Here is a 17,687-nt window from a genome sequence, read left to right as displayed (position 1 = left end):
ACCCAGCGTGATGCCCGCCGCGGTGATTGGCAGCGCGCGCTGCGGGCCGCCGCCGAAACGCGGCCAATCGGCTCCTCGCAAAGAGCCGCCGGCCCGCCTCGGCCCGCCCCGCCACGATAGGCCGGTGAGTGGCGGAGCGCGCGACCAATGGGAGCACGGCGTTCGCGGCGGGGAGGCCAATGGGAGCGCGGGTGGAGGCCGCGAGGTTAGGTTGCGCGAGTTCCGGCCGCGCGCGCGCTGCTCTCAGGGCCGCTGCGGGGCCGAAGGGCCGCGATTCTCCTCGTCGCCGCCGTCCGCCGCCAGGTGAGGCCGCGGCCGGTGCGGGGCCACCGCTCGGGGCCGTTCCGCCGCGGGGTCGGGCGCGCCGGCTCGGTCTCCGCCGCCGAGGCCTTCCGCGGCCTAGCGCGGCCCGCCCCGCCCCGCCACCGCACGCGGCCGCCGAGCCTCGCCGAGGCGCTGCCGGAGGGGTTCGGGGCCGCGGAGCCTCGGAGCCGCCGCCTATCGGTGCGTGTCCCCCCGCAGGTGGGCAAGATGCAGGGCAACAAGGGCTTCAACATGGACAAACAAAACCATGCGCCGCGGAAGCAGCACCAGCACCAACACCAGCAGCACCCGCCGCCCTCCATCCCCGCCAACGGGCAGCAGGCCAACAGCCAGAGTGAGTCCCGCAGCGCCTGGGATTGGGGCTGCCGCTCTCGTTGTATCTATGGGTTCCTTTTTGTGCGGGTTGGTAGGATCATAGAATGGCCTGGGTTGCAAAGGACCGCAGTGCTCATCTAGTTCCAACCCCCTGCTGTGTGCAGGGTCACCAGCCAGCAGACCAGGCTGCCCAGAGCCACATCCAGCCTGGCCTTGAATGCCTCCAGGGATGGGGCATCCACAGCTTCCTTGGGCAACCTGTTCCAGTGCCTCACCACCCTCTGGGTGAAGAAAAAGGGTTCCTTTTTGTGCGGGGTTCTCCGGGGAAATTCGCATGCACTTTGAAGGCTTTCAGTTCTTAGTGGTGTTTCTGTCCCTGCAGATGAATTCAGGCAGCTTTCAGCCCGTTCCTTTTTTACTCTCTCTCCACAAAAGGGTTTCTCAATGCGCTTTTCCTTAAATGTGAAGGAAGCAGAGCTGCTCTCTCTGCAGACACAGTTGTCCTTAGAGTCGTAGAATCGCTTAGGTTGTAAATCTTATAAAAGATTTCTGGGCTCATCATGTCCACTTGTGCCCACTGAGCCTTGTTCCCCTCAGCACTGTTGTTCACAGCCACAAAAACTCAGTTTTACCATGGAAGGTCCCCGAGATGCTCAGGAGCACGTAAGAATGCCTCACTGTGCACAAACAGCTGCCCTCAGTGCTGCGTTTTCTCTACTTGAGGGTGTTTCCGAGTTCTTAATCAGCGCGGGCTGCAGCTCCGTCAGTTGGTGTTCAGAGAGTGGTTCTGAGCTGAAGCACTGTGTGCTAATGGAGCCCTGTCCAACCCGGCCCCGTGGGCCACAAGTGTAGTTCAGTGCAGCCCCATCGTGTTGGCAGGATGGGAGCAGGTGCTCTGGTTGTATTCCAGTTTTTTCTGTTGAAGTCTTTCTGCTCAGTTTTCAAAACAAAGATCCCAAAGTCACACCTGTGCTTCGCTTTCTCAGAAGCGTTTTCTGAGCTCACTGCCCCTCCAGTTGTGTTCCTTATGCACGGTTCCCTTGTTTTTTTTTTGTCCTGCTTGCAGGTTGAAAGGAACCCCTCTCACCCCCATGCAGGCAGACAGCAGGCTAATAAAAAATGCATGGGTTTTTTATGAAGTGATCCTGTTAAGCAGGTTCATGGGAGATGGTGGAACAGGGTGGCAGACTGCTGTGCTTCCAGTTAGTCTGGAAACACTACAGCAGTCATCAGTGTGTTCTTAGGAGGTCAACTCGGAGGGGCAGCCTGCATCTTGCATCCCTCTGATCTAATTAAGGTGGAACAGTGATGCTCAGTTAAATCACAGGCCTTGCAGTTGAACCCAAATACTTTTGGTAGTGGCCTGGAGAAGTTCACAGAACAAAGCACTTGTGATTTCTGCATGATGTAAAGAACTTACTGTTCTCTATAGATACGTCAGTCTCACTTCTTTAGTTGTACAGGAGTGTTTGTACTCATAAAAGTGTGGTCCTTAGCCACTGTCTGCATGCACAGCCCATTCTGGTCAGTATCACACTCTTGTCTGAATCAAACCACTTGGGTTTATTTCTTGTGGCCATGAAGTGTCTCCTTTGCAAAGCAATTGGGGGAGGGCTCGATGTGCAGAGTGCTGGTGTCAAATAAATAGAAGAGAGGAATTAAAAAGAGTGAAATACCTTCCCACAGCTTGTGGAGGGCTCCTCTATGCCTTTAAGAAAGGGGGCAGAGTCAGGCAACCTTCACGTGGGATCTGCAGCTTCCAGGGTCCTGCTGGATTCTTGCTGAACTGAGGGCTAAAAAGTGCATGTGGGATTGAGGGTGTTGATGTAAGCACTGCTGTTTATTACTGTTAGATGTGGCATTACTTAGGAAATACAGATTTTGTGTAACAAACTCTGTAATTTGTCTGAGGTCTCACCTAAGGGGCTGTTTATATGTTTTTGTTATTTTCACCATCCCAGCCTTCTCTTCAGCTTGGAACCCAAGGCTCTGGAACCCAAATCCCATCCTGTTCAGTACCATCCATCTAAAATGTCACCCATCTGAGCAAAATTAACTCCTCTGCGTATTTCTTTTTGGTGCTCTGGGTTGTTTGCAGCGAAATATCTGATTGCTGGTCGAACTGCAGCTTCCCTGTAATCATTCAGGTTGTAACAGCAAAATCCTGTAGTGTGACTGCAATTGCTTTTATTGTGGACCAGTCGTCTTAGGCAGATCTCCAAAGCTGAGTGAAAACTCTCACGTTATTCCAAGCTCTGGCATTTCTGTTATTTTTTTTTTCAGTTCTAAACTGTATTTCACTGCTGTTGATGAGATTCAGGCAGGTTTTCTTTAAGAAAAACCTTTGTTGTGAAATAGAATCCTCCTATTGCTGAAGAGATGGCTGGGGAGGTTTGAGACCTGAGTGAGGGGGTGGTATTGCCTGTATTTGTCCTGTGTCTCTGTGTTCACTGTGACGAAACCTAATGGAATTTATCCCCCCAACTGTAGAGCAGCTGTGTACCTTATTCCCCTCAGATGAAGGCCTGACCATCGACCTGAAGAATTTCCGGAAACCTGGGGAAAAAACCTTCACCCAGAGAAGCCGCCTCTTTGTGGGCAATCTGCCCCCAGACATTACAGAGGAAGAGATGAGAAAGTTATTTGAGAAGTATGGCAAGGCAGGGGAAGTCTTCATACACAAGGACAAAGGCTTTGGCTTCATCAGGCTGGTGAGTGCCCTGCTGCCCTAGGGCTGTTTTGGTGGCAGTGAACAGCAGAGGGGAGCTGCGAGTACAGATGTGCAGATATCTTGCTCACTGAGCCTGCTGCTGGTGTTCAGTGACCTGGGATCATGGATTAGCTTCTCCAAGTGATTTGTCTGGAGCATGGTGTAAGGAGTGTGAATTCAGGCAGCTTGTGGCAGGGTGCAGAGATATTAGTGGAGTTATTCTGGAATCAGCTGATAGAAGGAAAACATGAACAGTGCTGTTACAGAGCAGGTAGACTTCTGTCTCCTGGAAAGGCACAAACGTGATGTGTCTGTGAACACAGAGCATCACACAGCATTACTGGGGTGACAAATGCTTTGGAGGTGGGGGAAAGCCTCCAGATAATCACCTTGAAATATGGCTGGGAGGGCGGAGAGTGAGCTGCAGACATTACAGAATGGTTCTCAGACCTGTGGCTCAGGTGCTGTCTGTCTGAAAGCCCCACTGTAAGTGGGAAGTTCCAGAGTCTTGGGCATTTTACTGTAGCACAAACTTCTTGGCAGTGATGTAAATGAATCTGGAGTGGGATGTCTTTCGTGGATTGTCACACAGCAAGTTTCCTTGAACAATGTGTGACACTTTAATTGTTACTATTTAAAACAAATTAATAAGTGCATTTCTTAGAAGACTGTTGCTCTAATTGAGTTACATCTGATAGATAATGATAACTCGTTTGCTTTGTTACTACTGGTTACTGGATAAGGCTTCCATCTAATGTTTCTTCTTCCCCTCCAAACTCTACGTGTGTCTTCAGAGCCACTGACAGCAGAGAATGGCTATGAGGGCATGTTCTAAAATGCTGTCTTCTCAATGAAATGCTCAGGGGAAACGTCTGTGACAGTTGTGTACGTAGCTGATTCCATGCTGCTCTGAGAGCTTCAATGGTGACTTTTTATCTTCAGGAAACTCGCACTCTGGCAGAGATTGCAAAAGTGGAACTAGACAACATGCCTCTCCGTGGGAAGCAGCTCAGGGTGCGCTTTGCGTGCCACAGCGCATCGCTGACAGTCAGGAACCTGCCTCAGTTCGTGTCCAATGAGCTCCTGGAGGAAGCCTTCTCGGTGTTTGGCCAGGTGGAAAGGGCTGTGGTGATTGTGGATGACAGAGGGAGATCCTCTGGGAAAGGCATTGTGGAGTTCTCAGGGAAGCCTGCTGCCAGGAAAGCCCTGGACAGATGTAGTGATGGCTCTTTCCTGCTGACGACGTAAGTGTGGAGGGCGAGGAGTTGTATGGATGTGTGCAGGTTGATGGGTGCTGTTGGCTTGTGAGCAATGTTTCCTAGAAGCAGTGGGGGCAGATGAGCAGTGGGGCAAGAGATCGTTTGCCCAGGGAGAATTTTACTTAGCTTCTTTTCCAGCAGGAATGAACATATGCTGAAACTCGAGCCTCAAATCTTCCTTTTGGAAAGCCTGCTGGTGGGGTCAGCGTGCAAAGCTGCCCAGTGAGCTCCTGGTAGATAAAGGTGCCTTAGAGCAATTGAAGCATCTTGTAACAAGCAAGAGGTGCTTCAGAAACCACCCATGGCACTGGCTGGAAACACAGCACAGGGTGTTAATTGTGCACACTGGTGCAGGGCTGGGATCCACGCCGTGAGTGCTGCTGAGACAGAGTGCTGGTCTGCTGCTCTGCGAGCACGGCTCTGTGTGAGCTGCTGGTCAGATGGATGGGTTGTTCTGGGTTTAGCAGTAATGAAATCATTTTCCTTGTGCTTAAATATCGTAAGGCAACAGAGGACATCATGTGAATGTGCACAAGTGAGTGACTGACCCTGGATATCTCCATGGAGCACTCCTTGTTGCTTTAAAAATGGGGGGTGGTTGGCCATCTTTGGTATTTTGAGAGTAGAAACTGTTTCTTCTGTGTGTGTCCCTAGTATTTAATAATGAAACACTGCCTGAAGTTGAGCTGTATTGATAATTTCAGAAGTAATTTTATGAGCGTTGTGCTCTCACTTCTTTTTCTTGGGGGGTGGGAAGCTGTGTATGGCACAGCAGTATTCAATGCATTCAGTTTCAAAAAGCAGCTTTCTGTTGTTCTTGTTTTGTTTTCCCATTGCAGTTTCCTGCCTGAGACTCTTTGGGAGCAGCCATTGGAGTTGCAGTTCTCAGCAGCAGGGTTGCTGCCAGGGTGCTCTCGGGCTCTCTCAGTTCATTTGCATTATTTACTCCCTGCCTTCTTGCTGATTCAGAAATATGTAGTCTGAAAGAACCATGAAAACAAATTGAGCACTGCCAGTATGTAAGAGAGAGCACCTGGGGGGCAATGCTCGCTCTTTTTCTAGCACTCTGCACTGGTTTTTATTATGTGGGATGGGGAGCCAGTTTGTTGCTTATTTCTACATGTGGTTTGGTTGTGATTGGAGTTATTTACTGCCATGAACGAGGACAAAGCAGCAGCTACATGAGCTGGCTGGAATAGATGAGTTCACATTGGAAAATAAGGCAGTTGATACTGGCATATATCAGCTTAAGCTGGAAAACTGCTGTGGACCTTCAGCCTCTCATGTCCTGTCTTTCTACTGGAGCCTGAGCACTGCTTGCTCCTCAGCATGGCATGACTGCTTCTTCCATTTCCAAAGCTGTGGCAAATGGGTTAAGAAAGAGAAGCTGAGGGTGCCAGTGGTGTCTGTGCTGCAGTGGGAAGCTGATTGTGAGATAATTGGTATTACTAATTAATTTTCTTCTTCACGCAGTGATGAGGAGGGCAGAAGCTCTCAGGTGCAGTGTCTGTTGTGAAGCATGCCAGTGGATTTCTAGGGAGATTAAGGCAGGGCCCACCAGGAGCTGGCAGAGCTCTGCTGTTTGGCAGTAACAAACAGCACGTGGTGATCTCTCCAAGAGGGTGTGAGTGGGACAGCCAGTGATCTGCAGCAAGGAGTAGTGTTACTCCTCACCATAGGCAGCTGTGAACAGGACATGCACAGCCCGTGGTTGGTCATGTAGCAAGGGAGGAAAAGGGGAGAAAATTCAGGTTTCACTTTGGTTCAGATCCCTGACTGCTCTGAATTTCATTGAGCAGCACTAAAAGCAATATTTTATAGGTTCAGACTTTGTGTACAGGGTTTCCTGTAATGCAGGCTTATTCTAGAGTTGTCCTCAAAGCATCTCATTTTTTCTCTATAGATTCCCTCGGCCTGTGACTGTGGAGCCCATGGATCAATATGATGATGAAGAGGGGCTACCAGAAAAACTTGTCATCAAAAACCAGCAATATCACAAGTATGTGCTTTCCATAGGGGGACACTGTGGGCTCCAGGACACTGTCCTGCTTGAGCCTTAGGAAGGTGCTCATGCACTGTTCCTTTGCCCTGGTGAGCTGAAACGAAGTGGTGTTTCTGGATCCACTCTGCTGGATGAGACTGGCAGCCTCTATGTACTTCCTTATAAGTGTTTGTCTGCTTCTGTTCTTGGAGTAGAAAATGGTGTCAGGTTGGGGTGTGTTCTCCTTGGTTGGATGAGAAGCTGAAACAGAGACTTAAGTTATTAGCTCTAAGCATTATGGACAGTCTGGAGAAAAAAAGAGACTTAAAGTCACAGTGAAAACAGAAGGAATAGTGTGAAGAGCATTAAAGGATTATAGAGCTGTGCAGGAGGAAGGCCACTGTCTTTGAAGGCTTCCTGGTGTAAGCAGGTATCGTGTGGTCACAGCAGTGGAATCAGCAAACCATGTGAGGTCATATATTGGACAAGTAAGGAGAATGAGAGCTGCAGGAGCCCTGAGGATGCATGAGGAAGAGATGCATGCTCCAGGTGCAGGGGTGCAGAAATCAGCAAGGTGAACTTTGGGCTTTGTGTGTTTCTGGGGTAAACCTGTCCATAAGAGGTGCAGCAGGAGCAAAGCCTGTTTGTTTCAAGAGAATTCTAAATTCAAGAGAATGTCTGAATTTCCTTCACCCAGTATCTTGGTGTCTTAGGAACACAGTGTGTCATTACTTGGTATGGGAGATGACAAGGGCGCTTGTTTTCTGCCTAAATTTCTTCTTTCAATAACAGCAGTTTTTCGAGGGGGGAAGAAGTGGCATCTAAAGCACAGCTATTTGTGCAAAAACAGGGGGCACAGAGGTTTCCTGTTTGTTGCAGTGAGACGCATTTCTAACTGACAAAAGGATCTGCCACTGCATTTGCACACAAACAGTTATTTTTTTCTTAGTTCCTCTTCGCTTTGTTGAAGCATTCACTGGCTCTTCCTTGCTTGGCAGGGAGCGTGAGCAACCTCCTCGGTTTGCACAGCCTGGCAGCTTTGAGTATGAGTATGCCATGCGTTGGAAGGCTCTAATAGAGATGGAGAAGCAGCAGCAAGAGCAGGTAGACCGTAACATCAAGGAAGCTCGAGAGAAGCTGGAAATGGAAATGGAAGCAGCTCGCCATGAGCACCAAGTTATGCTCATGAGGCAAGGTACCAGTCTGAGATAACTGCAATGGCAGATCGAGGCCCTCCAGCATCCCAGGAGGAGTGGCTCAGTAGGCTGATGGAGGCTGCTGAAGCTGAGCTGTGGCATGGCTGCTTGATTTTAACCAACTGCGGATCTGTCGTCTTTCACAGATTTAATGAGACGCCAGGAGGAACTGAGGAGGATGGAGGAATTGCATAACCAGGAAGTACAGAAGCGTAAACAGTTGGAAATCAGGTAAGGAGGCAGTTCTGAAACTGTGGGTCTGTTATGATACGGAAGAAAGCTTCTCCAGTTCACTAATTGCTCAAGCTGACAACTTAATTGCTACCTAAAGAGGGGCTGTTGTTTCTGGCCTTTTCTGTTAATAGGGGGAATGTACATCTGGTTTAGGATGGAAGAGTTCCTTCTGAAGGTGAAGGACGCTGCGTAGTATTAGGTTGGGTTTTTTTGTTTGTTTTAATTCTCTATCTCAGTTTAGCTCCTTGACCAAGGCAGAGTCAAAAAATGAGAATCTGCGCAGCAGCTTTAATGCTGCAGGATGGGAAGCCCCATCTGGTATCTTATCTGACTTCTCATTTGGGAGGTAACTTAGTCTCAGAGATTTCTCTCTCCATTCCAGCTCTTCGCTGTCTCAGGGTTATTGTAAGGAGCTCCATGTGGTCCTCCAGTTTACTTCTGTAATACAAGGAGCTTGAGAAGTATCTGGCTTTTCTGCACTGTATTGCACATAGTTAGCACGTACTTGGAGCTGCTGTGTACATGGGTGAGCTTGGGTCTGTTTTTATAATGAATTCCTTAAAACTGAGCATGTTGAGAACTGCTCATGGATGTTTGTTTTCATCACAAGGTGCCTAATGTCTTACAGCTTCAGCAGAACCGTGGTGTTAAAGCTGCACGTCTCCAAAACGAGAGCCTGCTAGGCAGCACTGTGATGCAAATGACTGGTGTGTGCTGTGCTGAGCATCCTTACCTCTTTTTTCCAGGCAAGAGGAAGAACGCAGGCGCCGTGAGGAAGAAATGAGAAGGCAGCAGGAAGAGATGATGAGGCGCCAGCAGGAAGGCTTCAAGGGGAACTTTGCCGATGCGGTACGAATGGCCCCTTCCCCACTGCATCCACATCAGTAGAATTTTGCCCTTCCCAGCATGGGGCTTTCTGTGAATACTTAAGATGTTGGTTGAGAGACTCTGTACTCACCACGTCCTACGCTCACTTGTTGATTCCCTTGAATCTTAATAGTTTTGTCTGGAGAATGTAGCTAATGCAGTTACTGTCCAACTGCTGTTTATGTAGGTCACACAGAATCACAGAATGGCCTGGGCTGGAAGGGACCTCAAGGATCATGAGTCTCCAACCCCCTGCCACACACAGGGCCACCAACCTCCACGTTTCATAGCAGCCCAGGGCCCCGTCCAACCTGGCCTTGAACACCTCCAGGGATGGACAGGGCATCCACAGCCTCTCTGGGCAGCTGTTCCAGCACCTCACCGCTCTCTCTATAAAGAACTTCCCCCTGACATCCAACCTCAATCTTCCCTCTCTCAATTTAAAGCCATTTCCCCTTGTCCTGCTGCTATCTACCGTTTGAAAGCCCCCCCAAGGTCCTGGCTGTGTGGTGAGGTGTATGTGTGATGTGTGCCCTAAGCTCACTGGCTGGCATTTTGTAGAAGTGGCCCAGTGCTGCATATTTGTTATGTAAGCTTGAATTCCTTCCAACAGGAAAAGCTGAAAAGCTTCTTAGCTATGCTGAGGAAGTAGCAGCACTGATTCTTTACAGTGTGTTACTGCTGCTCAGCAGATCTCACCAGGCAGGTGTCAGGTATCTCTTTGTGCTGCAGTTTAGTACAGTCCCTCCACGTAGCTTTGCTTTGCTGCTCGATGTTGTACCATGAAAGAATAGATCTGCTCTTGAAATACACCCTAGGAATGACTTTTCTGTGCAGTGACAAAGAGCCCAGAACACAACGTATTCGTTTTCTTCATTGTTTGAAATGAGTCTCTCTTTTCCAGAGGGAGCCACCAGACATGCGAATGGGACAGATGGGAATGGGAGGTAAGTGTGGTCTGATGGTTTTCTTTGTTGTTGCTGGGGTTTTTTTGTGGCCCTCTTCATTTCTATGCATGTTTATTTTCTTCTCTACAAAAATCCCTGACTTGTTGAGTGGTTCTGTTTTATTTGCTCCTTGAAGAGGATTACTGTGACAGTTTCTAAGTTTAGTGACAGGAAGCAATCATACTACAGGAAATACAACAAAAGCTGCATGCGAGGCAGTATGGATATGAAAGCTCAGTGAGCAGAAGTCTTGATTGAAATTGCTGTCAGACCCATATGTGAATAAGAAATGTGTACTGATAAAGAAAGTGGTACAATGTGAACCAACCTGCCCTTGATCCCAGGCAGTAATCTCAGTTGTGTCTTTCCATGTTTTGACTACATGATCTGGAGTTTCAGGCCTTGTGCATAAGAGTGAGAAGGCCGTGGAGCAGTGGTTCATGGAAATGGTGACCATCAGAATTTGCTGTAGCTTCAGATAACAGTGGAATGCAAAACCAGTTTATCGTGACCTAATAGTGCTCGTTAGTAAATCAGGACTCTGTCCCTGCATCCAGCACTGCAGGAAGCTCACGTGGTGCTTTGTGGTTTTGGAGCGACGAGGAGACCCCGGCTTCCTCTTTGTTTGCTACAAATAAGGCTTTGTTTTCCAGGTACCATTGGGATGAACAACAGAGGGGCGATGGGTGGCACCAACGTTCCTGCTGCTGCGCCTCCTGCAGCTGGTCCTGGAGCCATGATACCCGATGGAGCCATGGGAATGGTAATGCAGCTCCAGCTGTGCACCTTTGAAGCGTGCATGACGTTGTTTCCCTTGCTCAGCACTGTGCTCTTGAGGCTTGTTGCCCCCCCAGACCCAATACCTGGCTGCTGCTGAGATCTGTCTGAGTTCATCTTGCTATTTGTTGGTGTTTTTGAGGATTTAACCATGGCATCCTTCTTATGTTACTTCAAATGTAGGTACTGCTAAAAACCTTTGTTAGAAGGATCCTAGCAGTCATTCGTAGCCATTTCTTAAATGGTTTATTGGGAAGCACTCAGAATATTTGGAGACAAAGGATCTTGAGGCATAAAGCTGAGCTTTCAGGAGTGCTCTGTCCAAAACTCATTTCTGAAAACACTAAGTTCCCATGCTAATAAGCTGAAATGATTACAGTAATAATGAGGATGCAGAAATGAGTTCAGATAATTTGCTTAGGAAGTGAGGAGCAAGAAATCAGTGGTGGCTATGCTTATGTATTTGCTTTTTTTAGGTTTTATATAGAATTTATTTTTAAACTGCATATATTTGCAAAAGGTCTCTGTGACTCTTCTTGTAGAGCAAAGAAAGCTGAAGTGCTTGATTGACCAAAGTGAAGGGTGGATCTCCAGATCCTTGTGAGCACAGTGCAGGTTTACACCCCATTGACCTCCAGTGGTCCTCACTCGTACAGACCTTAAGTGTCTGGAAACCTCAGGCATCCTCCCAGCTGAGATATGCCACTGCTGACTTATGAAGAGAAAGGCCTAGGGAGAGTTTTGAATGCAAATTTAGAATTTCAATACAGCTCATGGAAATCAGAAGTTCCATTCATTACAAATCCTTTGCAAAAGATGAGAAAAGTTGGCTTGTTTTCTCTTACGTAGGAAACCCTCAAACTGCTTCAGTAACAGTGACATGAAATGAAGTGACGAAGGAACGTAATTGCAGTGCTGACAGGAGCTGAAATCTGTTGTTCTGAAACATACAGACTTGTCACTGCGTGCTGCAGCTAGCTTGCAAAAAGTCTGTTTGCTAAATTTCCATAGGAGTGTAGGAAAAATGCTTCTAAGAATAACATCTGATCCTGGGGGACGTTGAGGTACCACTGAGATGGAATGAAACATCAGGGTGTTTAGACAGGAGTTACAGTTGCTGCATTAGTAGTTTCAGTGTGAATGGTGACTGTGCGCGTGTGCTGGCTTGTTACAAAGGAGAGGTAAAAGTGTTGCTTCAGGTTCTGTGGGAGTTGTTGGGGGTGTCAGGTTTGACTGGGGAAGCCGTGTCTGCACACAGGCGCTGTGCTGAGGGCTGCCTTGGCGAGGTGAGGGAATCGAACTGCTGGCCCTCATTTGGCTGTTACTGTTTCTATGAAAATAAAGCTGTGATGCTCCCTGTCTGCAGCTTGCAACTGTGGGAGCTTTCTTATTTTGCAAGTGAAGTTCAGTCCAGTGAAGCAAATAGAGTGGGGTGGGGGTGACCTGGTAGCTGTACTGGGAAGGAGGGACAGTGCTCAGGAATTCGAGCTCTGGTGGTAGGCATTGAGGGCTTTACTGCAGAGCTTTGCAACAGATAATTGCTTTGGTGGCATCTGTCATCCCTGTCCCTCAGACAGAGGATTGATCCTCTCACAGGGCAGCTCTTCCAGTCAGGTTTATTCATCTTGAGCAGCTCATAATCCTTGTTTAAATAAAAAAAAACCAAAACAAACTAACAAAACAAACAATAGAAAATGTGTTAAGATCAGTATGTTGGAGTAAGGCCACCCAGACCAAAAGCAATGGGCTGTTTCTCCAATGGCCAGAAAGATGGATAGTTTTTTAGGTAACTTTGTCCAGGCCAGGTGCTTAGTTTGACTTACTGAGTCACTGCATTCCAGTCCTTGGGTGTTTTTCAGACCAGATGGGCTGAAGCTGTGTCTGACCTGATCTGCCCTCCCAGCTGACTCAGCTTGGAGCAAGGGTTGGATGGGGACTTTGTGAGGTACCTTCCAAGCTGAGCAATCCTTTGCTCTTCTCCCTGCTGGAAGGAAGAGGCTGTGCAGTAGCATTGCCTTAACTGGGAGGTGGGAGAACCGAGGAATGGAAATAGAGGGATATGGGCAAGCCACAGGATCACTATTTCAGACTTATCTTGGATTCACAGCATTGTCTACGTCTGGATTGTGATAGTGCTGCATTATCAGTGTGCTGCTCCTCATTTACATTCAGTTTGGGTGAGGAAATATGATGGAAATGTAAATTCCTCTCCCAGACTGTTACTCACACGTTCCACAGCAGGGCAGTGGCTGGGGGTGGTGTATGAGCTGCTTTCCAGTATGCTCGACTCCAGGATACGTGGGGAAGGGTCCTGCAATGCTGAACTGCAATTAGAGCCTTCTCAGCCCGGATTTGGGGTCAGTTTTGATGGCTGAGGGTAGTTTATAGCAAGATAAATGGAAATGGCAGGATTTGGACAAGATTTGAACCAATCAGAATGGCTTCTAACTGCTGTCTTCCATCTTGCTTCTTCAATACAGACTCCACCACCGCCTGCGGATCGCTTTGGGCAGGGCAGCACGATGGAAGGCCTGGGAGCCATGGGAGGGAACCCTCCTGCCTTCAACAGAGGAAATCCAGGGGGGGAATTTGGCCCCAACAAGCGTCGCAGATACTAACAGGATGAAGCTGCCCCCTGCACTTGCCCCACAGAGGAAATGAATCTTGGCAGGCCGTACAGGGTTCTACTCAGGGGGTGGGTGTCCGAATAGTCGATTAGGGCCTGCTTTGGTTAAGCCACTCTAGGATGAGGGGAGTGCAGTCTGACTGAGAAACGTTTTATAGAGAATTTCATGTGGTGCATTCCTACACTTTCAATGTGAAAATGGATTCAGGGAGGCTGCCGTCGTTGTTCTCTAACGGTAAAATCTGGCAAGGACTGCGATGCCTTCACCATTCCAGGTGTCCTGTTTGCAGCTGGAGTCCTGAGGCAGAACTAAATACAACTGCAGTAAGTCTTGGCTTCTTTTTTTTTAATTATTTCCTTAGTGTAGCACAGGGAAGGATTCTCTGGAGAACCAGGGCAGCATCTGGGTACTTTGCAGCTCCCGTGATTCTGTAAATTGATATTGCTCCAAATGATCCATCATACAGTGAATTGGAGAGATCTTTATGTTCATTTTATTTCTGTTCTTTTTTTTCCTCCTAACTTGTAGTTACTCTTTTTATCTGGACCATCTGTTTCTTTAAAGTAGTTGACCGTCGTGTGCAGCCGGAGTGGCTGGGAGGATCTGGTTGGGATGAACTTTTTGATAATGTGTTGTATCGCTGTTTATTTTTACTGGTAGTAAAGTACAATCTATTGGACAAAAGATACTGTATCTCATGCTGAAGATTTAACTGAAACAAATGTTTGTATAATCTTAACCTTGCCTGTCTTTTGTGTAGAAGTACTACAAGATTTTTTCATTTAGTGTAAACTGTTTGAACACAAGCTGTAATTGTCCCACTAACAAGTTTGAGTTTGTCTGAGGAATGTTACAGGAATGCATTATTAAAGTGGATTTTAAGCCTTTTTTATCTGCTGTGCTGTCTCTTCTGTTTTTGGGGTATTTTTTTTTTTTCACTAAAATGCATGTGTGTGGATTACAGTAAGTCGAGCATCAGATGATGAAGCAAATCCTGCGTTGGTCAATAAATGGGGTTTTAAGCCCTGAGAATTTTCTAACAGTTTCCCAGTGAGTTTTGTTTGTGCTTTGGAATGAGAACTTCAGCACTGAAGAGTAAAATAAGAGCAGCTGTGATGCATGGGGGTGATGGCTGCAGTGCAGGCACAGAAGCTGAACGTGAGACTTGTTGGTGCATCACCAGCACTGCGGCGTTCAGTCCGTGTCTGACAGCAGGGCGCTGCTGTTTGTGCCACGTCAGAGCCTGAGCAGCACGCAGGGCTTTCTGTAGGGCTCTGACCTCTGCTTGGGGCAGGAAGCTGAGCTCTTGTCACCGCCAGTGGCGACAGCGTGTTTGATGTTGTGTAATGCATGAGGGAATCTGCAGGGCCAGGAGTCCTCTCTGCCTCTGTTCTTTAGTCAGAGCTCTTGAGTTGAGGCAGGGGAGAGGGGAGAGCAGAGAGGGGAGCTTAGGAAGAGCTTTAGATGGAGAAGTGTGGGAGAGTTGCAGCCTTAGAGCATGAGGAGCTGCCTTACAGACTTAAAAATAATAGGGAAGATGAAAGCATTTGTCAGATGAATGCGGTGCCAAGGCAACAGCTTTTAGAAACTCAGGTTTGGCCTGTAGGTGCCCTGTTAAAATAGGGGTGAGATGGTTGTTCTGAAGGCTTTCATTGGTTTACACCTGTCACTTGATTAATTGTAATTAGCCTGTAATTGCATGATTGATAAACGATTGGAGAGAGATTACAGCTGCTGCTCTTGTTTCCATTGCTTATTTCCATGTTTGACAGCAGCAGCATGAGCATCTGGCATGCTTGGGTGATACAGCATTTAATGGCACTTCTGAGAGGGGTTATGATTTACCTGCTCTCACCTGTCTTTGCTTGAGTAGAGCCCCAAAAATGTGGCTAGAATGCCTCTCCTCGTGGAGGAGCTGCCTCTGCTCTTTGCCTCCTGGCTGGAATGTCACTGGCAGGCTTTCCCTAAAGCAGAGTGGCTGGTAAATAGATATTTTGATTCCAAAATATGAAATAGTAAAAAGAAGCTGTGAAATTACACTCAACTGTGTGCGTTGTCTCAGTCTTCTGCCTGTTGTTCTGCTTGGTTTGTTAGTGAGCTGTGCAAGAAGTCCCTGCCTTGGTTGGGTATTGAGGGAAGTTCTTTACAGAGGGAGCGGTGAGGTGCTGGAACAGCTGCCCAGAGAGGCTGTGATGCCCCGTCCATCCCTGGAGGTGTTCAAGGCCAGGTTGGATGGGGCCCTGGGCAGCCTGGGCTGCTGTGAAATGTGGAGGTTGGTGGCCCTGCATGCAGCAGGGGGTTGGAGCTTCGTGATCCTTGAGGTCTCTTCCAGCCCGGGCCGTTCTGTGATCCTTAGGGAAGCCACAGAGCTCAAGTATGTGGGTGCTCCAGCCACTGCCTCAAGTGTCAGGTGAGGATGGGCAGGTTACTAAGGGAGAAAATGGATGTAGCAAAGGGGGGTAGATTTAGCACTGCTCAATGTTCATCTAATACAGGTTTCAGTGAAAATGGAGGATCTGTTGACAGCAAAGGAAGAAACTAAAGCTGCATCCACTGAGTGCTGGGAAGAGCTGCTCTCATCTAAGAAGAAAGAAACTGAAAACCTGCACTGAGGATCTGGGAAGGGAATCATAAAGGAATTCATTATTGCTGCTTGCAGAGGCACTCGGCAGGAAGGAATGGCACCATGGACTGCTTGCAGTGCAGAAGCTTTGAAGGCAGAGTGCAGGAACAAGAGGGGCTGCATCGCTCCAGAGCAATTCCAGACCCTGGAGCTGCCGAAGCACTGCTGCTGCCATTGCTTGGGTAGGGCAGCTGCTGCAGCTCTACAGAGTGGGTTCTGTCTGAGCACTGCCCAGATGTGCTGAAATGCAGCCAGTGAGCAAAAGAGTGTGTCTGACTGCGTGCTTCTGCAGATCATTGGCTGTTAAATAGCTGCAGACAGAAAGTATTTCAACTGTCACAGGAGATACCGCTGCCTTTTGCTTTTGTTCCTGATCAACTTGGTTAAAATGCACTCGTACAGCCCTCAATCCATCACGAACTGATACTGCATGAGTGCATTCAAAGTGTATCTGGACAATCCAGCTGGAACCAGTACTTTTGTCACATCAGATAGACAGCAATTTCCTTTTCTTTTTCCTGACGCGCAGGAGCTCACCAGAAGCTGCCTTTTATTATAGAAAGCCACAAATGGTGGTTTTATCTCACGAACCACCTTCGTAACTCCAAAAGAAGGTGTTTCCTGTGGCCGTGCTGAACGGAGCCACCATTCCCCCCCTTTTTTTTCCCCATGTTTGATGGCTGTGAGAGCCAGAGCCGACTGAAAGGAGAGCAAGAAAGCAGTGCAGCTCAGCCCTGACGGAGCTGTGCCTTTGGGGCCTCCTTCCATCACTGCGCCTGGCCTCCCTGCTCTGTGTGATGCTTGTAGGGACTGCTTCAAGGCAACAGCACCCTCCAAAGGAAGGTTTTCATGCTGGGTGCCAGCTGAGGGTGAGCACCCAGTGAAAAAAGTGAATCTTCAGGCTGCACTTGATTCTTTTTGGAGCAGTTCCTTGCTAAGGACTGTCTGTGCTTTCTGGTAAGGAATAGTGTCTGTGTGAGTGAGCACTAGAGTAAAGCAGCAGCTCACCTCTGAGGAGGTGGAACTACGTTGGGGAGCGAGAATCAGCCTGGAATACAGCAAGAAAAGTCTGCCCCAGTATCACTGCATGCTCACCCAGTGAGAGCAGAGTGCTGGGGTGACAGCCCAGCTGCAGGACAGTGTTTATGGTTGGAGATGAAGGTCACCCACAGATCTGTGCCTGGAGTTTTTCCTTTCTGGCACACCACTGCCTCGTGAGGCTGCATTTGCTTTCATGCTCAGTACTGCAAGCTCAAAATTGCAGCTCTGAGCTGGACACCTCAGCTATAGCTGTGCCCTATGCTACTTATTGCAAGGTACTTGTTGCAAAAGTTACAAACTTTTTTCTCCTTTAGCTTTCCAAACAATGCAAATCACCATCTGTAGTTGATGTTGTTGCTCCAGCACGCATAGCACCTTTGGTTTTGAAGACCACTGGTAGCACTGTGCACGAGGGCAGACCAGTCCCAGGCAAACTGTTCTCCTTTTGGTGATTTAAGAAAAAAAAAAAAGGATTTTTAAAACGATTTGCTCAATTTCTCTATCTCCTTTTTGTTCTCTGCTCTATCAAATTAATTGCACATCAGCTAAAGGGGCTTTATTTGTAATCCCCAGCTGGCCGTTCCTTGCACGCTGCTCCCAAGGCACGGCCAGCCCAGGGACTTGTGCTGTGCTTGGAGCTGTGCTCCGGGTCAGGATGGGCTGCAGCACCACGGGGCCACGGCTGCTGACAGCCCCAGCTCAGAGCTGGAGGAGCCACGAGGGCTGCGCAGCCTCATGCTGTGCTTTTGCCATCGTCTGTTCTCATCTCCTTCCTGCCATCATCCA

At 48.4% G+C, this 17,687-nt stretch overlaps 1 protein-coding gene across 3 annotated transcripts; it reads left to right on the top strand.

Moving 5' to 3' along the window:
* Positions 1 to 45: 45 nt before the first annotated feature.
* NONO (non-POU domain containing octamer binding) lies at positions 46 to 14,127 on the top strand. Of its 3 annotated transcripts, none has more exons than XM_042825488.1 (11): positions 46 to 124; positions 523 to 658; positions 3,157 to 3,350; positions 4,292 to 4,593; positions 6,512 to 6,607; positions 7,588 to 7,784; positions 7,932 to 8,016; positions 8,766 to 8,868; positions 9,791 to 9,833; positions 10,487 to 10,596; positions 13,091 to 14,127. In XM_042825488.1, the coding sequence occupies exons 2-11, from the start codon at positions 532 to 534 to the stop codon at positions 13,226 to 13,228; spliced, it is 1,395 nt and encodes a 464-aa protein (XP_042681422.1). In that variant the 5' UTR covers positions 46 to 124; positions 523 to 531; the 3' UTR covers positions 13,229 to 14,127. The 3 variants fall into 3 exon arrangements, with proteins under 3 accessions (XP_042681422.1, XP_042681421.1, XP_042681423.1); XM_042825487.1 differs by having other exon boundaries at positions 3,130 to 3,350; XM_042825489.1 differs by lacking the exon at positions 46 to 124 and adding an exon at positions 226 to 303 and having other exon boundaries at positions 3,130 to 3,350.
* Positions 14,128 to 17,687: the final 3,560 nt, after the last annotated feature.

The sequence above is a fragment of the Centrocercus urophasianus genome, unplaced genomic scaffold (assembly GCF_019232065.1).
Source record: "Centrocercus urophasianus isolate 14NV4802_14NV808 unplaced genomic scaffold, USGS_Curo_1.0 seq_24, whole genome shotgun sequence".
NCBI classification, from domain to species: Eukaryota; Metazoa; Chordata; class Aves; order Galliformes; family Phasianidae; genus Centrocercus; species Centrocercus urophasianus.
Note: the sequence above shows the minus strand (reverse complement) of the source record. Positions and strands in the feature narration are given on the sequence as shown.